Below are 27,078 nucleotides of genomic sequence, written 5' to 3' on the forward strand. Positions count from 1 at the left end.
GGCGTAACATTAAGTCCTGAGGCTATATGATGAAGTCAACATCTTCAAGCTGTATAACTAACATTAAAATACTTGATGTTTCACACTTGTAGGAACATTGATTAACAGGGCAGAATGGGGCAGTTTGTGTGAGACAGGAAAGGTTTGCTGAAGTTTGACTGTGCCTCATCTTCTCTGGCATCCACAGCCCTGCTTTTTATGACTATCCACAAGGATATAATATCCACAATACTGTCATAAATAGGCTCCATAAGTCTGAATTCAGTCAGGAGAGGCCATGGTAATATAGCCAGGCTGATTAAGAAAAAGCCTTAGGAATTGTGCTTAAGATAGCTAAACAAACAAGAGGCTACATTTGGAGCAGCCACTGTGTGCCTGAAGGACCTGTTTGTTTACACATGACATTTTGCATCTATATGTGGTTAGCTGGTTTCAATGAAGGGATGCAGATGGAGAAGGTTTCTGTTTTCCCATCTAAAATGTAACCCTATTGAGTATGTGCGTCCACTGAAACTGCCTTCCCTTCTGAAACCAATGAAATGAGAAGTGTAACCCCTGTAGCGACTGAAATTGCGTTTATCGACCTGGAATGCAATACAAAATGTGACTTTATAACATTTTAAAAATTGTATCAAGCAGCTGACACAGGTACCAGACAGAAGAGGAACAGAGATCTAAGCCCTATTTGCTCAGTCCAGGAAGGAATAGGAAGCTGCAGTTTCAGCTGATTATGGCTAGTGTAGCATTACCTTAAAAGATCTCTAGCCACAAAGATACTGCAGTCAGTTACTGCAGTAAAGGGTGACCTGGTCAGTCACAAGCAGTGTCCAGGAGCCAAACCCATTTATTGTCGGCCATGACTGCTGTGGTGAAAGACGAAAGTTAGAATAAAATGGGGTGTTGATAAATCACATTGCTGACGTCCTCAAGGCAGATAAACCCCTTGATTGTGTGAACACAACATAACGCCTGCCTCACAAGATTTAATCAATGTGCTTGATTCTTTAGCAAAGTGGATCTGTCCCATGCCAACACACAGCTGAATGTGCTTTCAAGGCCAAAGCTACTGGTCAATTAATATGCACAAGGGGTTGTATGTTTACTACGAACTACCAGTATTGGCTTGTCAGACCTAAGGATATCCGTCTATAACAGATAAAATGATGTAGGGATCTTGAGGTATCTATGCAGATAAGATGTTATCCTCAATATCACAGAGACTTCAGAGAAACATTTGAAGTACTGGAGGAAGTACTCAGCAGGTAAAAGAAGCACAATATATTGCTGAAACAAAACAAGTGTGCATTTATACAGCCCAAAGGTTCTTACTGGCATTCAGAATTAACATGGAGGGGCTGAGACCTGTATGGGAAAAGGTAGTAGCTGTATTGCATGTGGCTGAACCAACTAATAGTCTGAAATGTGTACATCAGGAAAGAGAAGTGTCAGAGATACTAATGCACATTAAGGTGAACAAATTCCCAGGGCCTGATGAAACCTATCTCTGAGTGTTATGGAAAGCAAGGGAGGAGATTGCTGGAGCTCTGACAGAGATTTTTGCATCACCTTTAGCCACAGGTGAGGTACCAGAAGACTAGAGGGTGGCTAATGTTGTTCCCATATTCCAGAAGGGCAGTAGGGATAAGCCTAGAAACTACAGGCCAGTAAGCCTTATGTCAGTAGTAGGGAAACTATTGGAAAGAACTCTTAGGGATAGAATTCTTAGGGATAGAATTTGTGATCACTTGGAAAGGCAGGGACTGATTAGGGGGAGTCAGCATGGTTCTGTGCAGGGGAAATCCTACCTCACAAATCTGACTGAGTTCTTTGAGGAGGTTACTCAGAAAATTGATGAAGACAAGGCAGTAGACACGGTATACATGGACTTCTGCAAGGTTTTTAACAAGATCCCATATGGTAGGTCGGTCTAGAAAGTTAGGGCACATGGGATCCAAGGTGTTTTGTCAAACCTGATCCAAAATTGACAGTGACAGGAGGCAGAGGGTAGTGGTTGAGGATTGTTTTTCTGACTGGAAGTCTGTAACCGGTGGTGTACTGCAGGGATTGGTGCCTTGACCTTTGTTGTTCGTCATATAGATAAATCACTTGGATGAGAAGGTCTGTCTTCTGACAAGTAAGCTTGCTGATGACACGAAGATCAGTGAAGTTGTAGACAGCGAGAATGGTTGCCTAAGGACACAGAGGGACATAGATCAGCTGGAAAGTTAGGTGGAGTGGGGGCAGCTGGAATTTATTCCATTCAAGTGTGAAGTAATGCATTTTGGGTCATGTAATACTGGCTGGACATTTACGGTAAACAACAGGGATCTTAGAAGCAATGATGTACAGAGGGACCTTGGGATGCAAGTTCATAGCTCCCTGAAAATGGCAACACAGGTGGATAGGGTACTGAAGAATGTATTCAGCTTGCTTGCCTTTATAGGCAGGGGTATTGATTATAAGAGTTGGGGCATCATGTTGCAGCTGTATAAAACATTAGTTAGGTCACATTTGGAGTGCTGTGTGCGGTTCTGGTCACAACACTACAGGAAGGATTTAGTAGCACTAAAAAGAGTGCAGAAGAGATTCATCAGGATGTTGCCTGGAATGGAAAGCTTTAGTTACAAGGAAAGATTGGATAGGTGGGGATTGTTCTCACTGGAAGGCAGTAGGTTGAAGAGCGACCTTATAAAGATTTATAAAGATATGAGGGGCATAGATAGGGCACTTAGTCACAGCCTTTTTTGGCAGGTAGGGGAGTCTAAACTGGAGGACACAAGTTTAAGGTGAGAGGAGAAATATTTAAAGGAGATCTGAGGGCCAAGGTTTTCACACGGAAGGTGGTGGGTATATGGAACAAGCTTCCAGATGAGGTGGTAGAGGCAGGTTTAGGCATAGTGCTTAAACAGCATTTGGATAGGAAAGGAAAAGAGGAACATGGGCCAAATGCAGGAAAATGGATTAGCATAGATAGGCATCTCGGTTGGCATGGACAAGTTGGGCCGAAGGGCCTGTTTCCGTTCAGAACGGCTCTATGATTCTACGTTAAAGTTTACGAGAAATTTCCATTGAGTTTGGCCACTGTATGGAATTGCCTTCACTAGTTATTACACAGAGGTGCTCTGGCTCTGGAGTGAAAAGCAAAGGAGGGCTTATAAATAATGTAGATCAAAACTTAGTAGTGAATTGCTCTGGTCCATAATGACTTGCGAAAACTATTCTTTCATATAATGCCTCCATTCATTTTTTGGGTATGGTCTTTACCCACACAATGGAATCAGATCACAAGCTACCAACTACCTACGCCTCCAGTGGGGAAAATTTTGCACAGATTGAAAATAATTTTTGTGATTAAGTGATTTCAGAAGTTTCTAATTGATGGGCATTTCTTTCTGGTCATAGAGGTGGCAACATTTGGATCAAAGTCAGCCATTCCAACAATGACGACAGCATGACTGCAACAATGGGCCATCCTTTCGTTGCACCTGGACTGCTCTATTGAATGCACCTTACCGAAGTAGCATGTTGCAATGGATCTGATGTCATGGTTGTCTTGTGGAGGGGCAACAACTAATTTGGAAGAGGCCATTTTTTGGTTGCCGCTGTTGATGATTTTCTGGTGGCTGTCGAAGAGGATGATAACGTCACCCATAATGATGTTCCTTTGTGGCAGGTATATTTACGTACATTCATATATGAATGTTCTGACAAAGAGACTTCAACTTGAAATGTTAATTCTGTTTTTCAAACAAGAAAACAGCACAAAAGATCACAGAAACTCTATTTGCATTTATCATAATCTACACATGAAATTCTGCAACCATTTGGACTGATTTAACTGATTTCAGGTGGGTTGTGCTTTTTTTTAATTGAGCTAAGGCTCCAGCACTTGGTTAGATGAAGTATTGTCTGCAATGCCAACAAAACACATCGATTTGAATCCAGTAGAAAACGTTTTATGCATATGTGGAATTCCAAAGTCATGTACAACACCTATGTCCTGCAGGTTATATGGAAAGTATTCTGGAGTCCTAACAACTAGTTATCCTACCAGATATCAATAAAATAATTATACAATTAGAAGGAATTTTCTCATTTCTAACATCTCTCTGTTATGTCAACAATAACAACTAGCATTCATATAGCAACTTTAACCTAGTAAAATATCCTGAGATATAACCAGGCAAAATAAAAATGAACATGAGATTAGGATGCATCTCTCTAGTCCCCTACTGTTTGGAGATACAAATTGACTAGGATTGTGTGAAATAAAAATAATTGAGCGATTATATTACATTATCAGGATTACATCAAATTAAACAATTTCATGTAGTCAAGAAAGTGTCCAATTAACACATCAGTGCATATTAATCTAAATCGAACAGCATGTGATTGTTTTTCACTCATTTTTGTGATGTGGGCTGATCTTTGGAGTACCAAAGATACCAAATGACTTTTAAATAGGCAGGTCTGGTTTACGATTTGTTATCACTTGTTTGCCATCGAGAACTTTAGTTTTGCTAAGTACGGAGTGAAACTTCCAGGTAACACAATCTACAATTCTGCAGATGTAGCTAGGTTATTGATGTCCTCAATGTAATCACATTAGTGGCTGAGGCTAATTTCTTCTGGAACAGAACACGGAGCAGTACAAAATGTAACAGGCCAATTAACATGCTGTTCCTATTTATATGCAAATATGTAAATCTTACCAAATACTACAGAAGATTTACTGTGGCGCAAAATGTTCCTTATTATTTAAGAAGTGGTGGTTGAAATTCATTGCTCATTTAAGGAACAATGGGGACTGATCTTCATCCTTGAGTTCCCCAAAGATGTGCACAATAAGGGAATGCTGTCATCATTGTTGGAATGGCTGACTTTGATCCAAATGTTGCCACTGTTAGTTTATCCTCTGTGACCAGAAATAAGTGCCTATGAACCAGAAATATGGACAGTGTACAGCAATGCAGTGTACAACAGCGTACAACTTTGCTAACAATGCAAATTCTCGTCAACAAAAAAATTATTGCATTGGAATTTCCAATTCATGACTTTATTTATGTATACCAACTCAGGAAAATTTTACATATGCTTAAAAGTCAGTCATGCCTTACTTCAGAGTAGCAGAAAATGGTGAGTCTCAAGTCTTTGCTTTTTCTATCATCAAAGTTCTTATTCTGGCTGTACAGAACTTATCTTGCTGTTTTCATATTTCACAACAACATAGACAGAGACCACTTGGCCTATTGAGTATATGCTGACCCTCAGAGCAATCCCATTTCCCCACTTATTTTCCTGCAATCTATTCTCTTACATGTACCCATTAACATCCCCCTCTCCAATTCTTCTACTTGCCACCTACACCAGGGTAATTTATAGTTAGTCTAACAACCAGCACATCTTTGGGATTTGGGAGGAAACCAGAGCACCTGGAAGAAGCCAACACAGTCATAGGGAAAAAAGTATAAATTCAACTATTCAGTCTGGAGGTCAGGAATGAATGCAGGTTTCTAGAGCCATGAGGCAGTAGTGCTAACCTTTGTTCCACTTTACCATGATTGTGATGATGCCACACAAATGATCTCCACTACTGTTTCACTGCAATTCCATACACTGGCAAACTCAACAACTAAGTATCTATGCATCAAATTTAGTCATTGTTACTTGGTCACAGACACATAGATGAGGAAACAAACCTAGCCCTAAATTCTTAGAGCCATTAGTTTTTTTTTCATGGTTGCGGAGAAAAGATATTGTATGAAATCATAGCTTATATCATGAACAAAATGAAATATATCAGAGACCAAATGGATAAGAAATTCACAGAACATCACTTTTTGCACTAAACCCACCTCTCCTGATATTTTTACCAATGATTTCAAAAATCTATTTCCTGTCTTTCCCATAGTTTATATTTTGCTATATTAATTGCTTCTCTTTGCTTTTTATATCATCGCCATCATGTATTGTCATATTCTCACTCAACCCTGAAACTTGTAATCTCTTTTGTGTTTTTCTCATGTCTTCATTACACCACTGTCTTCAGCTTGATTATTTGAACTTTTTCAATCTTTTTATCACCAAGTGACAATATTTGCTGTTGCTTAATCTTAATTTGCTGGTTAAAGTCTGTGGGTGGACGAGAGCTAATTCAATATTAATGTTGTTTAAAATCAATCCACTTCCATTAATGAATTAGGTTTAAGCATGAAACAAGTAAACAATGTCTGCCAATGTTCCCTGACTCTTCAACGTGGTACTTCATTCTTTTAAAAATGTATAATATCTATTCCTCAAAAGATTTTCCACTGGAAACAATTTCAAAATTGCCTCTTTGAGGATATGGAGCTATATTTTCAATGCCAGAATTATTAAAGGTTTTCTGAAAATATAATTGAACAAATATTATGTAAATCAATATTGTAAAAAATTAGAGTAAAATAGAGTAAATACAGCTCTTTTTACTTTTAATTACTCAAACTCAGTCTGACTGAGGGGTTGAAACCTTCCCTGTTTATTTGTGGCAACAACCAACGTGAGATTTATTTATACCAACTAAAGCTACTTACTAGTCTGCTAAGGTCGACAGATCAAAATACTCCCTAATTTGGCATTGTCCCTTAGCCAATGAATTAAAACATATGAATAATGAGATAGAGTCACAGAGTCAGAGATTCCTACAGCCCAGCAAAAGGCCCTTTGTCCCATTGTGTCCTTGTTGACCATCAAGCTCCCATCTATACTAATCCTACATTAGTCCCATTTTATTTTCCCCACATTCCCATCAACTATGTCCAGATTCTACCGCTCACAAACACATTTGGGATAATATATAGGGGCCAATTAATCTACCAACCTGCACATCTCTGGGATGTGGGAGGAAACCCAGGCATCTGTAGGAAACCAATGCAGTCACAGGGAGAACATGTTGCTGATCATCAGAGGCATTTAAATGGCTTTAAGAAGCCTTTGAGAGTTAGCAAATTCAAAGGCTGTCATGGATGTCCTTGGCAGGCTCTCAGGCCTGAGACCTACTCACTGCTCAGAGTGTACCCTACCTCGCTGGATGCCTTTTAGATGCAGAGGTCAAGCTTGTTCAGCACACTGCATTCAGAAAAAGTGTAGGTGGGCTGGGACCTTGAGCAGCGAGTCTGAGCAGTGGGTTGGCTCCAGGACAATTCAACCCTATATGATTTAAATGCACTGCTACCCTGTTCCAATTAATAGATGCTACTGATGTCAAACTAACTTGCACAACAAATGAGCATGGAGAGTAGAGTCATATTCTGACTCAAAGTTCAATCAGTACACTTTGTGTTTGCATAATGCTATAAAAGTAGTAAACACACTACACATTGTCTTAGTTAATGTTTCAAGTTGTTGACCTTTCATCAGAACCAGAATGATAGGGAACAAATGGGTTTAAAGATGCAGATGAGGTGGAGGAAAGAAGGGGGGGGGGGGTGCGGTGGGATAACACAGAAGCCAGGAGAGATTAAACAAGAAAATTTCACTAACACCTCTTTTCTCATTGAATCTCTCCAAAGTTCTACTGTATTATACATCTTCCCTTTTTATACTTTCCTCCCATCTTCTTTACATCTTAAAACGTGTTTAATTTTAAACCTGTCCAGTTCTGATGAAAAGTCAACAACCTGAAACATTAAAATAAAAACAGAAAATGCTGGAAACATTCAGCAGGTTGGGTGGAATCTATGGAAAGATAAACAGAGTAAACATTTCAGGTCAAAGACCCTTCTTCAGAACTGGGAAAGAGAATAAACATGTTAGTTTTAAGTTTCAGAGAGGGTGGGGGAGGGATGGATAGGTCAAAGGGAATATCTCTGATGGAGGAGACCAGCATTGCCATGGAGATAACTTGTAGATGATATCATCTGATTGATAAATTGATGAGGAAAGACAGAGAGAACAAAAATGAACAAAGGAACATTAAAGCTGTGAAATGAAGACAGTTAGAGAGAGAGAGAGAACACAAAGGACCAAAAAAGCTGCAAAATATAGAGCTGTAGGAAATGCGCAGTGGGTCATGTGATGCTAATGGAGAGAAAAAACTGAGCCAGTATCACAGATGCATGATCTACTACACAAGTCAACAGTCCGATAAAGACAGAGAAAGTGAGTTACCTGAATTGTAGAATTCAGGTAGCTCGCCTGACCTGTAGAGTGTTTCCAGCAGTTTCTGTTTTTATTTCAAATTTCCAGCATCTGCAGTTTTCTTTTTATTTTCATGACCTGAAACGCAGACATTTGCTGCCCGTCTTATAGAATACGTATAGCATTTTCAGTTTTAATTCCAATTTTCAGCAAATGAAGTACTTTGGAGAGGAACTTAGAGATGACAATGTACTTTTAGACACAAGTTTTGGAATGCTGTTGAAAAAGCAGTAGTGAGTGCATCGTGTAATGCAGATAGCATACACACTGCAGCCATAGTATGTCCAGGATGGAGGAATCAAGTGCTTTGGGGTAGTGGTTTCCAGGCTGCGTTATCCCTTTGGAGGGTGGCAGAGGGAATGTCAGAGATTACATCAAGTCTGTGTGGCTTTAATAATATTGAGATAACTCAGCAAAAATAAATAAAAATAAATAAAAATATGTACTTTGTATGCTGGCTTCCCTGGCATATGGGGCTGCTAGCAATTCCCAAGAATCCCTGGAACAGCTCCAACTCTATACAAAAAAAATTACATGATAGAGTGGGGGTGGGGTGTGAGGATGTGTGCCATTTACCAAATGTGGAGCATTCACCCAAGAAGGTTAAGAATGACTGCTTTAGATCATTGAATGAAATGATGTACAATTGGGCAGTTTTGTTCTAGATTTTGTGTTCATGTTGCATCTGCACTCATCCCTGCACATTGATACTAGTCCATCACAAACCTGGCTTGATGGTAGAGAGCCTTTGGGAGATTGTGAGTTGAGCCACTTGCTGCAGAAATGCTCAGCTTCTGCTTGTTCTTATCATGTGATCAATGAAAGATCGATTTAATGATGTGGGAAAGGTTGCAGAAACAACTAAGGATCAATGGCATAAAGATGCTGTTTTAAGGGACTTGAAAAACAGAGCCATCTTCTCTTATGCCAGGAATTACTCCAGCTTTTGGAGATGCTTTCCCCTGAACATCACTAGCTTCAATTTTATTGGGCTGCCACAATGCCACATTCAGCTGAATGTCACGTTGATGTCAAGGCCAATCTTAACTCACGTCTATGGATATGAGCAAGTGAGGGTGGGCATCGGTTAATGAGGGGAGTAGAGGAGTGGTTGTAAGCTTTGCCACAGTAAGGATATGTGACATAATGCAAGCAGTGTGCATGTTTCACTCCTATAGCTTTAAGTGCTTGTTGTGTACTTCTCTAAAAGCAGTCAAATTTTACATGACTCCAGATTTCACTGCTCATCTCTTTAATTCAGCTCCTGTCTGAATTTGGAACAAGACTGTAATGAACTCTGGAAACACTTGGGCCCAATGGACCTCAAATGTAACAGAGATATTTAGGAAAATTAAAATGCCTTAATGAAGAAAATGCATAGATATCATGCAACAAACCTTCCAAAGAAATGAATATTATTTATGCACGTTACATTTTTTCCATACATAAAATAGCACTTTCATAGCTTGAAATAACACTGTGTACTGTGTAATATTAATCTATTTCAGCAGTCTTACAGATTTTTAAGAAAATCTGTTGACTTTTAATGCTGATCTTATTTATAATTTTCAGAATTAAAGGTGTAAACAAAGTCATTTCATCAGCTCTTGCATACATATTTTAAAATCTATGAACAACTTAACATTGGAAATTTAATGGTGAGGTCTTACATGTTTTGTCAGTAAAAGGCAGAGGCAATTATTATTGCTTCTTTGCTAGGATTAGTATGATTTATATTAATGTCTGCAATTAAATTTGATATCTGTTATTTCCTTGGTTTTTAACTGAAGCTGCAGAATTCATCAGAGTTCATTAGAACTGAAATTCTGACAGTTAATAGCAGTGCAGTTGTTTCATACCCACAGCTTCCAGCTTTCTTCTATGAACATTGGGAAGAAACCTCATGATTATGAAACATGGGCTTTTGATTAATTCTAACAGATGTTTCTTTGAATTTTTCATTTGCCTGCCAAGGATCAGGAAACCAGCAGTTAGTTAATTTTTTTAAAAATATATCATCAAACTGAGACTTTAAAAAGTTATTTGTTTAAATAGCAAATTTTCCAATTGGTAAACAGAGGGAGAAATAAAAGAAATAACAATTGTCTATAGTGAGTTTCTTTGAATAAAGACCCCATGCAAACCTTGTTGTACTTTGGTGTCTGCTTCTTAGAAGCACAGCAGTTTGTCCTGTTGACTAGGTGTCAGAGTGAAGCTGACATGTTACACTTCACGCTGCAGGCTGCTTCACTAATAGCTTGTCATTTCATAGTATTCAGAGGCTCCTTTACACAGCCACAGGCAAATTTCCCCATAATTAACAGCCAGCCATGGAGGCTAATTACTTTAATTGCTAAACAAAATCATGGACACTAGTCAGGAATTCGAGAGAAATTGCTGCAGATAAAGCAAATAATTTGCTTTCTACAATAAAATACCTTTTTATTGAAGATCATTAAACTATTATAATTGCATTATTTAGTTATGTTATTTTAACAACTAGAATATATAAGATTTTTTGTTGTAATATGTCTTTGGTTTATAGTTTTTTTAGCACTATGGTGCAACAAGCATAGTAACAAACTGGACAAGTAACCCAGAGAACATTAAATCAAATACAGGCTGCCTGATTTATGGACACCTCTACATATGAACGAGCTCCTATCTTCAAAAGTTCCACAAATTCAAAAGTCTGACATACGTACATACGTTCGTTCTTACGAACAACAGAACTAGTTCCCTCTCCACTTTTAGTAATTGTTCTTTCTTATCAATCTTATGATATTATCAGGTTTTGGATACCATTCATTACAATGCTATGGAGGTATGGTTACTGTATCAAATGATTGTTGTGTATTTTCTGACATGGACAAAATCAATTTAAGGACATTTGAAAAAATGGAACCTGTTCATTACCCGGGGGCAGCGTTTACTACCAGGACAGTTTGAGAATATGAATAGAGTTTAAAAACAAAATCTGGAAATAAGAATTTTTCAGAAGTATCTGCAGAGCCGCTGGATTATCAGAAACCCCAAGTGATTCCCTGATCCCCTTCAGAGAAGCAAACTGCCTACAGTATATTCAGTGCCATTCCAACTGGGTTAACTGACCTAAGAAGTGCAATAGTAGGTTCCACAGTTGCTTTAAACCAGCACAAGGAATTGAGCACATCTAGAGCACCTTCAATGTACAGACTGCAGCTGTTCACTGAGGTACAACATTAGCACATCCAGATAAAGAGAATGGGCAATGAGCACCAGTAATGATGAAAATACAAAAGTTTTAAATGCAAGATTTAAATATTTTGATAACTAATAAATATTAAGTTAATACACCCACAAATGCAACTGCTACCTAAAAACAGGTAAATAATGAATATGTAGTAGAGCTAAACATTTCCTTGGTGGCATAATTACTGCATGATACTTTGATGATGGACCAATACCTATAGAGTACGGCATTTAGCCAAATGCTCCACACAATGTGAATTTGTTGCCCATTGAATCCTTTATAAGTTCAAAGCATGTAAATGAATTAGTGAAACAAGATTTTCATTTCCAAGCTCATGTTTCTTTCATAAGTCGATGCCCTAGATGGCCCCTTTCCTCCATTCTTTCCCCAAATCCAGGTTTTTCTCTTTCATGTATTTATCTAATTCCTTTTTCTTTTGATAGCTACTAGGGAATCACCCTATCAGGCAGTGCATTCTAAATCCTAATTAGGTATGACATAAAATGTTTTTCTTCATGCTGCCTGCAATTCTTTTGCCAATCACTTTAAATCTATCCTCTCTGATTATCAGCCCTTCAGCCATTAGAAACATTTACTCTGTCTAAATGCTTTATGATTTTAAGCACCTCTACCAAATTTTCTCTTCACCTCTTTTCTAAGGTGAACAGGTCCATTTTCATTCACTCAAGGGCTTGACAAAGAAGGTTTTTGAGGAACATCTGCCTGTTGCACCACCCTGTGCATAAAGATTCAAACATTAACCATAATTTGGTTTAATATGACAGGCCATGCCAGCCTGCTGCATAATGTATAAAAACCTATAATGACTGCAGAACAACATTGTTAGAAGCAATGATCCAATATTTTGGAAGGAATTTGTGGTTAAAATCAGTTCAGATTACGCAATAGAAGCTCAAGGGAGAGAGAAAAAGCCTTGGTACAAGGAATGGATTGGAAATCAATGGTTAGAAAGATTCCAAAATAGGTCATGTCTATCATTCAGAGAGCTTGATTGATGTGTAATTTTCAGTTTTTGCACTATTTTGTAAACCAAGGATACACAGTCAGGTCATAGGGAAACATACCAAGAGCTTGCTTACTTTCTACGTTTTATAATTCTGTATGGCACTGCATGTATCTCAGTGTTTTTAACTTACTTTTTCAGATTACAATAGATTTGCAACTCATCAAATTATACAATCCAAAGTATCGTTAACTATGGGAAAATTGAAGAATATCGTCTCCTGCAAAATGCTGTGACATTTTGTTTAACCACTTTTATTGTAATAGATGCATTTAATGTTAGCAGTTGTCTGACATTTTGAAGAATAAAAGCTCTACCTGGTGCAGTCAGTGAGCCCAGGAATTTCCAGTCTTTGACTTCTTGTCTGTGCTGAGTTTTCTGATGCCACTGGGCAGTATTTGGGCATTAGAATTGGCCTGATCTCCTTAATGCATCATCCAAATGAGCCACATGTATGTTTGATTGTGGAAAAATGAATGACAGTAAAACAGTTGCTGTTAGACATGAATCATGAATATTTTAGACTGCTAAAATATTTGATTTAGCAATATTGATGCTTTTCTGTACAAAGGCTCAATGGAATTCTGTTTTTTTCTGAAACACTGAAGATAAATATATTAATCAGAAGCTATTACTCAGACAGTTACTCATCCCTGTAACTAGAAGTGTAGAAGTGTGGAAACAAAATCAGTCAATGTCTTTAAAAGGGAGTTGAACTGGCACTTAAGAGATAATAATTTGCAGGACAGGAATATTCTACTAGGAGGCATCATAGACTCAATGGGCTCAATGGCCTCCTTTTGTGCGATAATGATTTCATGAATTAAACCTTATTAAATCTTAAAAGGCAGTTCTTGCCAGTGTTCACTGGATTAGTAAAGCCCAGAATTGGCACATGAAGTTATTCATGTTAATTATTTTTCCCTTTTGTTCATATCCTGCCACAATTACTCAGCATATCAAGAGAGTCAAGTTAATGGAGAGGCCCCAACTACGGATATGGAAACACAAATTTGAAACTCACCACAAAAGTTAAATTAAATAAATCTGGAAATGAAAAGCTAGTATCGGAAACAATGGCCATGAATTAGCGGATTGATGTAAAAACCTATCCAGTTCACCAAATTTCTTTCTGGTAGGAATTCTGATCAACTTTACTGCTTTGGGCTGTTTGTGACCCACAAGAACATAACTGAGCAACCTCTGAAATGGTTTCACAATGCACTTTGTTTTGGGGCGAAATATGAGCATTAAAGTCCACAGATTACATTTCAATTTCTTTTCAAAAGACTGTCAGACATTGGCAATGTTGGCAAGGCATTGCTCATCCCTCATGATTGTGAGAAGATATTAGGAAGACTTCTTTACTTGATGGATGTTACTAATCTTCGAAAGAATTGACCATGTTCCTAAAAACACAATGCTCCAAATTGCTAAAAATCAGTTTATTTAGTAATATTAGTAAACGCACGACAGTGAGAGCAGTGCAGATCAAAGCAGAATGGCAGAAATCTATATGAAAAGAGATAATAGACAAGCATGGGTTTCAGAAGTAAAACACAAGTAATAGAGATATTGTCCTTTCGTCAATAAGCGTAAGATATTGCTTAGCCAATTTTATTATTGATAAGGTACATCTATTTAGACTTCAGTTTAGGACGTAGATGAGAATTAGTCCATTTTTCCAGAAAGTCATTGGAATTACGCTACCACTTTATCTGTTTCCACATTCACCCCAATATCCTTCCATTTTTTTTGTATATCCTTGCCTTGTCACACTTTCCCAAAAGCATTAACTCACTTTTCTCTGGATCAAATTCCATGACTTTTTTAACTATACTTAGGGGTACAATATCATAGTGGATATGTTGCAGGTCTGGTATCCCACATAATTCAGTTCCATTTGCAAACTCCTCAGCAAATGAAGTTGTTCATACTTCCATACAGCAAGATTTAGACAATAGTCAGGCATCTGTTGATAAGAGACAAGCCACAAAAGTGCCCGGCAATGACCATCTGTAGAGAGAGTCTAACGGCTTAGCTTTGGTATTCAAAGACTTTTCATTGTCAAGCCTCTCGTCATCAACACCCTGAGGGTCACCATTGACCAGATACTCAACTGGACCACATCCATAAATACTGGGGATGCAAGAGCAGAGGCTGGGAATGCTGCAGTGAGTGACCCATCTCTTAACAGCCTGAAGTCTTTCTTCCAACTATATAACATAGATGGATAAATCGTGGAACTCTTTATAACAGCACTGCTAGAATAGTTTCATCAGAAGGACTGCAGTAGTTCAAGGCAGCGGTTCAATGACAACTGGGTATAGGCAATAACCCTTGCCAGGATGCCTAAATCAGGAAATAAAAATTCTTTACTGATGTTATGGTTGGAACACACATATAGACAGAAAAAAGCAAACTTTGGCTTGGCACAAACAGAATTGATAAAGATTAGGGATGACACCAAACAGTTCTCATTACTTTAACTAACTGCCCATCAAAAATTAGTCAGATGCCTATATGAAAAGACGTGCTTTAGGATGGGTCCCCAGGCTAAGATGCCCTTTATTTACCTGTCTTGTTACAATTAGATGGTTAAATTGTGGGGCGTATCCAAATCATTAGTTGATTTGGGGCTCTTCCTTGCCCCAAAAATTAACCATAAAGCAAATAGTGCAAAGCAGAATCCAAGTGAAGAGAGGAGAGAGAGTTTTTCAAGATGAATGTGTGAGTCTTGGTTTTACAGTTTGAGAAGAAGACCAACAGGAAGACTACTGTGCCTCAGCTAAGACCGAGTTGTTCCAGTGTTCGTTAGCCATTTCATTCCATTTGTAAAGTCTGATCTCTACGATTATGCTCCAGCCTCCCAGACAAACTCAACCCACTGCAATTCACCTACTGCTGAAACAGGTCTACAGCTGATGCCATCTCCCTGGCCCTACACTCATCTATGCAGCATCTGGGCAGTAAAGACACCCACGTTGGTCTGTTATTTGTTGACTACAGCTCTGCCTTCAATACTATAATTCCAAGCAAACTCATCTCTAAACTCCGAGACCTGGGACTCAACACCTCCCTCTGCAACTGGATCCTTGACTTCCTGACCAACAGACCGCAATCAGCAAGGATAGGCAGCAACACCTCCAGCACGATTATTCTCAACACTGGTGCTCCACAAGTCTGCATCCTCAGCCCCCTACTCTAGTCTCTATACACTCATGTCTGTGTGGTCAGATTCTGCTCTAACTCCACCTGCAAGTTTACAGATGACACCACTGTGGTAAGCTGTATCTCAAATAACGATGAGTCAGAGTACAGGAAGGAGATAGAGAGTCAGGTAACACGGTGTCATGACAACAACCTTTCCCTCAATGTGAGCAAAACAAAAGAGCTGGTCATTGACTTCAGGAAGGGGGGGTAGTGCACATGCTCCTTTTTACATCAATGGTGCTGAGGTCAAGAGCATTGACAGCTTCAAGTTCAGAGGAGTGAACATCACCAATAGGCTGTCCTGGTTCAACCACGTAGACACCATGGCCAAGAAAGCTCACCAGTGCACCTACTTCCTCAGGACGCTAAAGAAATTTGGCATGTCCCCTTCAACCCTCACCAATTATTATCGATGAATCATAGAAAGCATCCTAGCTGGATGCATCTCGGCTTGGTATGGCAACTGATCTGCCTGGGTCCGCAGAAACTGCAGAGAGTTGTGGACACAGCCCAGCACATCACGGAAACCAGCCTCCCCACCATGGACTCTTGTCTACACTTGTCATTGCCTCGGTAAAACAGCCAAAATAATCAAAGATCCCACCCACCTGGGATACTCTCTCTTCTCCCCCCCTCCCATCAGGCAGAAGATACAAAAGTCTGAAAGCACGTACCTCCAGGCTTAAGGACAGCTTCCATCCCACTGTAATAAGACTACTGAACGGTCCCTAGTACAACAGTATGGACTCTTGACCTCACAATCTACCTCATTAGGACCTAGCACCTTATTGTCTACCTGCACTGCACTTTCTTTGTAACTGTAACACTTTATTCTGTATTGTTTCTTACAAGACAAGTTTTTCACTGTACCTCGGTATATGTGACAATAATAAACCAATTCACCAATTTACATGATGGTGTTGCCATTCTTCCTGCTACATGAACTGTACTGATAGCTAAAGTTCACATAAAATTGACTGGAAAAACATACACCTTAAATTAAAACTGTATATATTATAAACATTTACACAGCATGGAGCAATTGAAACCAATAATCCAATCCCTTAACTCAATGGTTGTAAACCACTTGGTCTTCATTGCTAAAGTTTATTACATCATCAAAACTACTTTAATTGGATCACTGTCTTCTCATCTCTGCAGTCTACCCATTATTCTCCCCGTTCTGCCATGCTCTAGAAATCATATATTAAAATAAATAATTTGATATTACTTGCCATCTGCATAATCCTAGTTTATCTAAATGTTGTTTCTTTTTGGAATGCAATGTATTGCAGAATCTTTATTATGCCAATAATAACTGCATAATATAAAATATGTTTACTTAAGTATAAAACTTGAGAAAAATAACAGTGCATCACTTGTATGTTTTTTAATTTACGTGCATATGTAATATCTTTACTCGCTGAAGCTGCCTTGTTGAAGCACAGTGAGGGAGGATGTTGTTTCAGGTAAAGACAGCTTGATTACTTTCAGCATCCAGGTCTGCTTTGGTGTTTGCACCTTAGCCTCTTGCATACATTCATTCTCCTTATAACATCATGATAAAAATAGTCTCACTGAGGAATCCATGTTTACAGTGCAGTATGGTATTATGGCTCCAGCAGTAAAAGCCCTGACTTAAGTTCAAATTATAGACAAATAAACAGCCTCCTTTAGTTGCAGCCCAGCAAATGAACTCCTAGATGTGATTCCCTCCTAAGGGGTGCCTTGCAGAAGTTCTAATTGCCATTGAAATGGTGCTGGTAATTATTGAGCTGGAAGTGGAAAGGAATAGACTGGAAGAGTTACCCTTATCCGCTTGAGCCTTTTTAAATGAGGCAAAACTGACTTCTGGCTCAGCCTTAATGGGAGCAGAATTTGGGTGTATTTTTCTGGTACTTTTCAAGAAATAAATCTACGGTTTGTCGCCAAAAAGCATTTCCCCAAATAGGAACTGATGTAAAGTAGAATCCAAGGGTCTAGAATCACTGTGGCATCTGCTGTATAATTATTCAGCTCTAGCTCTAAATAGCCATTTTCACCCATCAACCAGGGATTGGATGTGACAGCTTCTAGATGTCTTCTGATTGACACTGATATTTTATAGGAAAATTGATGACAATGTACTTTATGGATGTTTGTAAGTAAGTTTTCACATATTTGTTTCTAGGATGTGGCCAAAACTTCATTTATTGTTGTTGATAGTTGCCTTGAATAGCTGGTGTGGGCTGTTTTATTTGATGATTTAGAATGTGTTGCTTGGCAGGACATTCCAGGATGTTTACAAAGAGAATGAAGCAATGATATTACATGTTCAAGTTGATATGGTGTCTGACTTTGAGAAGATCTAGGTGATGATGCTCCCTCAAAACTACTGTTCTTGTCATTCTCAGAAGGTTCTGAAGAAGGATCAGCTCTCTGAGAATGCTAAGCAAAGTTCTGCAGTGTATCTCATTGATAGGAAACGTTGTAGCTACCATGTGTATGCATGTCCCTTTTAAGCCTCTGATCATTGCTAACTCCATGATTGTGATGTTTGGCAATGGTTATATATTTGAATAATCTGTGGAGTTGGTTAATGTATTTCCTGTTGGAGTTGGTCATAAAGTTCTGACTAGGTGTGAATATTACCTGCTATTTATTAGCTCAAGGCTGGATGTTGTGCAGGTCATGAAGCTGGTTGAGCTCCTTGGTTAGGAACTGAATACAGTGAAATAATTAGTAACAATATGGATAATTGTTTTAATATGGATATTGGTGAAGGTTATTGATGAAGCAGCAGAAGATAACTACTCGGAGGACACTGTTGTGAGAAATTCCTGGGGCTGTCGACATTGGTTTCCAACAATCATACTCTTCATAAGAAATTTCTTCCGTTATCAAAGGGTTTTTTATTTTATTCTCATTGGCCTTAAGTTTTGATTGACCTTCTTGAAGCCAGGGAAAAGCAATCACTCATACCTCTCTGATAGCTCCAGCTCAGTGTTGATGTTAGAGTCTGGACTGTGATGCCATCTAGAGCTGAATAGTTCTGGTGGAATACATTTTGGTGGAGTGACACTGAAGTTCAGTGATGTTAAACTTTGGAAAATCTGAGATTCCAATCTAATCTCATCTCAAGATAAAAATCTGAATGTAAAGTGTAGCTCTATCATTTGTAGCTGAAGAGCTATGAGTTCAGTTGTTAATGAATGGAAGATAAAATTCATGGAGTGAATATTCACTCAAAATATTACAAAGAGTACTGGGACATCAGAAGAGAGGTAAACATTTCCCTGGTGAACAGTACCTCAGTATCATCAGGTCTGCTCAAGGCATAAGACTTAAGTGAAGGTGTATGTCCCCAGTTAAACTCTGGGGCAGCATTGGCTTTAGGAATCATATTAAGTCCATGGAGTGGAAGCTTCTTGGATACAAGGTCCCACTTGTGATAGAGGGAGTGCAGCATAAATTCACCAGATTGATTCTTGAGATGGAGGATTGTCCTATGAGGTGTGAATAAGTAGACTGGCTGTTTACTTTTTCAATTGAGAAGAATGAGGGGTGATCTCATTGAAATATACAAAATTGCCAAAGCGCTTAACAGAGTACATACAGGCATTATCTTTCCCCAGGTTGGGGTGTCCAGAACCAGAGGTCAAAGTCTCAAAATTAGGGGCTCACCATTCAGGATAGTGCTGAGAAGAAATTTTCTTCATACAGACGACAGTGTGTCTTTGGAATCCTCTACCCAAGAGGACTGTGGAAGTTCAGTGGCTGAGTATATTCAATACAGTGATTGATAGATTTTTGGATAATAAGGGATTCAAGGGATTTGGAGTTGGTTCAGGAAAATGATGCTTAGGTAAAAGATCAGACATGATCTAATTGAATGATGGAACAGACAGGAGGGGTCAAATGGCCCGCTCCTGCTTCATTCAAGTCATAAATACAAAAAGTAAACTTTTCTACCTCAAAAATGCAAGCATATTTCTGTCCCAGAACAACTTCCATTATGAATTACATTAGGACAAAGTTATATTTTGTAATACATTCATGATTTTGCTGACAGTGCTGGAGTAAAATTACAAGTTACTCCATTGATAACATCGCAATGTGTAGTAAGCATTTTAGAAATGGATCTCTCAGTCATTTAACTCCTACCATCTGCCCTGCCAGCAGCTATATGGTGAATCATATGGGGCTAAAGCTCACTTTCTTTCATAATTATATTTTTGAGGATTAAATTGAAATATATAATATATCATGTGTAAGTTTAATTTAATAATATCACTTAATTTGTTCCTTCACAAAGGTTTTACCTCAGTAAATACTGTTATCTCATCAAAATTTTATTTTATATCAAATTGATTTATAAGATCTGCAAAGATATAATCTGGGCTTCACAGAGCAAATCTTACAATTTTAAATGTATGAAAATGATTAATTACTTAATCATATCAGCAATTTACAGCATACTATTGTAGAATACATTTTTGGCTAATTAATTCAATTAATGTCAACCTACAGATTCTGATTTGGTTCTTTAGCTTTGAATTCAGTACAAATTAATTGAAAAATGCTTCTAATGGTTGACAAATGTCCCTTTAATAAAAACATAGAACATTCTTTTCATGGAGGACTTATCTAGTTCAGAATCACAAGCATGATTATTCATTTTTCAGGTTTTTTTTGACATGGTGATTGGCAAATATAAATTATTGGCGGCTATAATCAATAAGTTTGTCACTTCCTTTCAACAGTCAAATTACTCCACTGACAAAGTGAGTGTTAATTTATATTATTTTGGTGTCCATGCATCAAATTAGTTTCTATCACCAAAATCTTTTTAAATATTTCTGCTTCTGAGAGGTTTTATCCTACTTGGTAAATGAGTCTTCTGATAACGTTTCCTGTAAAACTGCAGGATAAAGGTCAATTTTACATTAGTTTGGTTCTCTTGTAAGGGAGACTACCATAGACTGACAATGCAAACCACGTTATGAATTATCCAGAATCCCTCACCTCACCAAAATATTCCACATAAATTAGATGAACTATGTTCAAGGTACCAATCAGGGAACTTCAGCCACCAACCACTTAATATGATGTTCACTGCTTGTAGCAAGGCACCAGTATTTGTACATTGAAAGCTCTTGACATGTTTGAGAATGGCTACGTTATTCCAATGCTATGGAGACTAGTTTCATCTTTAGCTACAAACTCATCACATGTTCATCCAACATTATGAGGTTGCCTTTTTTTATTTCAATTTTGACTGTAGAACCATTGGCAACCTCCATGAAGACAAGTCACTCACTATATTTGGAAATCCTACATTTTTGTGGAGTCAGATAATGGCAATCAATTCATAGTTATAATAACAGGCTGTGGATTTTGAGCTTTATATGAAAAGAATCATATTCCACCCACTCTTCCCCACAACCACCTCTCACAGAAAACAAGGACACTGACCCAAAATGATGGGGCGGTTTCTCCATAATCACTCCTGAAATGTGCAACCAAAATAAAGATAATAAACTGTCATGATTTCTTCTAATGTTTCAAATGCTACCTAATACACTACTACTCAATAATTTCAACATTCTGCTAGTGATACAGCTGTTTATCTTGGCAGACAAATGACCAAGAAATCACCTCACGTCCCTCCTTCAGACTGAGATCGCTTGATTACCCCAGATCTGAGACAGTATTACCAAGTGACCTGATGGCCAGAACTCAGTCCTTTTAGAAGACATATACAGTTAATGAACTTGCAGTTACCAAACCAGAATCTCACTGAACCTGTAAAATAGAATGCATAGTCAGTCTACAGTAGTCTCCCTTGCATTGAGACCAAACTACTTATGAATAAATTCCATCTCAAGTATGTTCAAAACAAGCAGATCACTAATGATCTACTAGGACCTCCAGCAATAACTAACCCTACAAATAATGACATTGCCCTTAGCAAAACACAAACAATATGCCAGATCACATTCAGTCCAGCCCACCCCCTGTGCTTTTTACACAGCCATGCTTATCTTTTGCAGCTCCATGGAATCGACCAACCTCATGCATGGATGCCAAAGCCGACCCACAAGACCCTGAGACCCTCCTTGAACCACCACCACCCCTACCCCCCTTCCCGTGATCTTGTGGCAATTCGCTACTGTCAAAGGCCTTTTCAAATGTCTCTGATTACCAGAGACCTTTCATAGCAGTTCAAATAGATTTAAATAAAAAACAAAAACTAAATACCTTAAACTACTATAAATTAATTAAAAATGTAAAGATAAAGTGAAATAAAGAAATATAAATAAACCACTAAACCATACCTACCTTTTAACTCAAGATCACCAACCCAATTCAAATGAATGGGGACTCCTGTCAAGCTAAGGGGCCAGATGCTAGGTTCATCCATTCCACGTAGCTCCATAGGTGTGAAGTGAGTCCACTAATAGAGCAGGAGGTCAGGTGCACTGGCAGCTGAGCTGACCTATAAGGTGACCAGGAGTACATTTGATGCTGCCTAACTACCTATCAATGACTCCAATTCCAAATACTACTCCCAGCAGAAAGAATGAGTAGCCATTATATCAAAGTGCTCAATTACATTGCCACCTTATGAACTATTTCCTGCTATAAATATTGTGTTTATTAAAAAAAGTTCAACTACAACAAAATGCAAATCAGTACACAGATATTAAATAAAAATTTTAAACAACTTATTGATTGTTGAACCACAGATCTCGCCTGAAAGAGCAGTGACACTCTTACTATTGCATCATCCAAAAACTGAAAATATAAGCATATGATATTACTTACCAGCATTAAAGCTCATTTACTGAGGCAAAAATATCACGGTTGAAGAAAGTCCAGATTACATAGATTTTTATTGTTGATGTTATAAATGTGGTGCTGTAAGCCATGATGAGTTCTAAAGTTATCCGGATCAAGTTTCAAAGACCTCTAAGAACTATGAAATCTTTGTAATGTTGTGTGGATAAAGAACAACATCATGAAAGAATCTCTTCTTCTGTATATGACAATATTAAAGTTTTAAACAAAAGTTTAAAAAAATTGTTAATGTACTAATATATTCATATAACACATATTGGATTACAAATTTACTAGCAATCAATTAAGAAAGTATCTATCTGAGAAATCTCATCCAGGATATATACGTGTAACCTATTTGGTTTTTGGACATTAGTGACTGTGACTACGGAGCTATTTAGTTTAGAAGTTGTATGTTTGTTGTTTTGCAGTCCATTTACCTGCACAATTCACGATGATGAATACTTGTTTTCTGAAAGTATCACTGTGAAACCCTAAACACCAAGATCCATAATTGGAAGCTATTTCTTGATTTATTTTCAACAATCCCAATAAGTTGTAGTTTGCTTATTCAGCTTATAACAGAGCAAAAAGCATGGTGGACATCACTCAAAAAAATTAGGAAACATGATGCAGTTAAAATTCTAACATTATTTGATTCAAAAGGACTAGCTCTTGCTGCGCCTAAGTCACCAGACACCCAAACCTATTTGGCCTGGTCTCACTGAGATTCCACACCATCAAGTCAGATGGCAAGGTCTCAGTCATGTAGTCTAGAGTTATTGCCCCCAGAACATTCCTGACAACCCCTGATAGGAAGCAAATCTAGGGCTGGAGTTTGACCTTGGCTCAAAACTGTGAAGAATTTTAAGCAGAACCTAAAAATTTAGTGCAGGCCAGATAATATTGTTCCAATATTTATGCAAGATGGAATAACATATTCATTCACTTTTCAATGTGGAACCTCATAGCTTTTATCAGAAATATTCAAAGAAAAGATAAGACACATACTTAATCTATTGGTAACCAAAGGACTAAATTTTATCTCAGCAATTTCAAAGCTTTCAGAATATGCTTGCACAAGATGCATATTTACTTTGGCACTATCAAACTATTTGAGAAGCATTGGAATGCATTCTACCTACTAACCCTTCCCCAATCAATAATGAGTTTGGTACTTATTGTACTTTAACAAAGTCATGCATTGAAATCATTAAAAATATTTAAAACAATTCCTGTTTCATAAGGTTAGTTTTGTTAGTAATGTTACTAACAAGAAAATCACAAATGAACAAGAAGTAAAATCCAACCTTTTCATCATCCTCACTGAAGGGAGCTCCTCCAGGATTTTTATTTATGGCTTGGGCAACACCAATGATCTCGCCATCACTATTTTGAATCGGCATGCATAGCAGGGATTTTGTCTTGTATCCTGTTAATTTATCAATTTCATCTCGAAAGCGACGGTCCTAAGCAAGAAAATATAAAATATTGGTTACCACCTCCTAGTTTCAATAATGCACACAACTGGAGAGCATTTACTGAATTGAAAACAGAACAAATTAAGTAAAAAATTGCGTACATTCACTGAACATGTTTAATTGTCTTTCCAGTCTAAAAAAAACAAAATATCTTAATCCCAGGTCCATTTAAATATCAGAAATTTATTTTAGGACATTGTGTGGAAGGGGATTGAACCTGATGGATCAATAGAAAAGCCCAAAATGTTGCAGTAGTGACTAATCATCTGAACGCTCACCTTTTCTGAATACTTACAACATTTTTTTGGTTTTATTGTAGCACTAAGTTTGCAGTTTTAACTCAAACTGTATGTTCAGGTAGCTCAAATTTAGCTGGAGTATATTTCAGTTATCACAATTCCCCTCACTACTCCTGGGTAAGAGAGCAGTAACAATCAAACTGAATTCTTAATAATGATTGGTGTAGCACTCTAGACATTTCTAACATAGAAAGAAACTATTTGGCAAAGAGTCTGCAGAAAGGTTACACTGAGTGGGCAAAAAGATGTCAGGTCAAGTATAGTGCAGGTAAATGTAAGGTTATTCATTTTAGTACGAAGAATAGGGAAACAATGTTTTTCGATGGCAAGTAACTAGTAAATGTAGACATTCAGAGCTAAATTAAGATCCATACAGATCAAGTTAACATCCAGGTAGAGCAAACAATTAGAAATGCAAATTTTATGTAAGTCTTTATGGAAAGGGAGTAGGATTGCACTTGTAAAAACATTGCAATTGTACGAAGCTTTGATCAGACCACACCTAGGGTAACATGGGAAGTTAGGGATTCTGTATCCAAGGAAGGATTTACCTGCCTACAACGCAAAGTTTGGAACAGATTCACTTGATTGACCTTGATAGAGGGAATTAGACTGAGATTGAGCAGGATGGGCCTATCCCCATTTGGTAATTTCATTGAAACAATTAAGATTCTCTAATGAATTGATAAGGTAGATACTGAGTGGCTCTTTCCTTTGAGTAGAAATTCTAGACAAGAAAACATGATTTTAAGATATGTGGCTGGCCTTTTAAGACGAGAAAGATTTCTTCACTTAGGTGGTTGTAAATTTTTAGACTTCTCTACCTCAAAGGGCTATGGATGCTCATTGGCTGAGTATATTGAAATTTGAGATTGATATTGTTTTGGACTGAAAGGGAAATCAAAGTGGAGTTCCCTGGAAAGTGGATGACGAACCATATCCTGGAAATCATCCTGGAAAGTGGATGACGAACCATAATGTGCTGAACAGAGCTGTATATTCACGGGGCTGAGTCCTGCTCATGTCTTTAATGGCTGCAGTTTTCTGTGAGAGTTTCAGTGAGGCTTTCAGTGAGGCTCACTGTCATAATGGAGAAAATCTAACAGCAGCTTCTGAAATCCACACATCTGCAGTTAAGAATGTAAGCACATAAGAAATCAGAGCAGGAATGGGCTTAATGGCTCCTCAAGCTTTCTCTGCCTTTCAATAAGATCATAGCTTATCTAACTTTTTCTCAACTTCACTTTCCTGCCTGTTCTCCATAATCCTTGACTTCCTATAGCCCAAAAATCTGTCTATCTTGGCCTTGAATATGTTCAATGATTTAACTTCTACAACTCTCTGGCAAACAGAATTCAAAGATTCATGGTTCACTGGGAGAAGAAATTCCTCCTGATGCTGACTATCCCTAAGGAGTGCTTGCCCTTTCAAATTCAGGTAGATCCTGTCTCTCAGAATCCTCTCCAGTAACTTTCCCACCACCAATGTTCACTGTCCACATGGTAACCTCTTTCTCTGAAAGAACTTGGAATAGAGTGTCTGTTCCAAGAGTCTAGTGAAAGGCACGTGAATGATGTGGCTTTCCCAATAGACCTACTGGAATTGGCTTAGTTATGGATCTATTGGTTAGGATCATGTTTGCTTGAGTTGTGAAGCTAACATAAGATGGAGATGACTTTCTGCAGGCAGCCAAATCCGAGGAGGGTGCTGTATAGTCTCTCCTGATTGACAGAGACAAAGGATTTAGTGTTGAAAAAAGACTTGCATAGTAGTTGGTCCATCTGCAAACTTACTAATCATATCTCCTACATTCCTATCCAAATTGTTAATGTATTTGTTAAACCACAAGGGGCCCAGCACCCATCCCTCTGGCACACTTCTGGTTACAGGCCTGCAATCACAAAAGGAACCCTCCACCATCACGTTCTGTCTCCTGTTACCAAACCAATTTTGGATCTTATTTGCCAATTTGCCTTGGATCCCATGGGCTCTAACTTTTTGGTGAAGCTTTCCATGTGGGACCATGTCAAAAGTCTTACTGAAGTTTATATAAACCACATCAACCACACAGCCCTCATCAATATATTTAGTTAACACTTCAAAAAACTCAATTAGTCAGAGAGGATCTTCCACCAACAAATCCGTGCTTACTATCCCTGATCAATCCCTGCTTATCCAAGTGAGGAGTTACCCTGTCTCTCAGAGTTTTTTCCAGTAATTTCCCAACTACATGTGAGACTAATTGGCTTACAATTACCCGTCTGCCCTTCTTGATTAAAGATTGTTTTAAGTTTCTCCCTCCCTTATTATTCAGATGGTTTCTGTGCCTTCTAAAATGACTGTTTTTTGTTCAAAACTTCTTCTATTTGCTTACTTCCCATTACTAAGTCCAGTCTCATCCTCTAAGGGCCAATAGTTTACCTTAGCTACACTCCTTTTTATATACTTGTAGACACTCTTACTGTCTGTTTTTATATTTCCTGCTAGCTTATTCTCATAATTTTCCAAATTAACCTTCATAGTCATCCTTTGCTGATTTCAAAAATTTTCTATCTTTTGATCACTAATCTTTGTAATTTTCTGTTTTTTCCCCAATTTTACACCATCTTCAACTTCACTAGTTTGCCATGGTTGCATCATCCTTCTCATAGAATCTTTATTTCTTAAAGGAATATATCTTTGTTGAGAATTATGAAGAATTCAAACTCTTTAAATGTTTGTCACTGCGTATATATTGTCTCAACTTTTAATCTATTTTCTCTATCCATGTTAGTCAACTTGCCTTTGTAACCTTGTAAGTCCCTTGATTTAAGTTTCAGACACAGGTTTCAG

At 38.0% G+C, this 27,078-nt stretch overlaps 1 protein-coding gene across 1 annotated transcript in view; it reads right to left on the reverse strand.

The window, feature by feature from the left end:
- Window positions 1–27,078, reverse strand: part of pde11a (phosphodiesterase 11a) — a 166,415-nt gene that overhangs the window by 109,375 nt on the left and 29,962 nt on the right. The window contains exon 2 of the mRNA XM_052029745.1: window positions 23,777–23,935. Within this exon, the coding sequence (XP_051885705.1) occupies window positions 23,777–23,935 (159 nt within the window). The remainder of the gene's footprint in view (window positions 1–23,776; window positions 23,936–27,078) is intronic.

The sequence above is a fragment of the Pristis pectinata genome, chromosome 1 (assembly GCF_009764475.1).
Source record: "Pristis pectinata isolate sPriPec2 chromosome 1, sPriPec2.1.pri, whole genome shotgun sequence".
Classification (NCBI taxonomy): Eukaryota; Metazoa; Chordata; class Chondrichthyes; order Rhinopristiformes; family Pristidae; genus Pristis; species Pristis pectinata.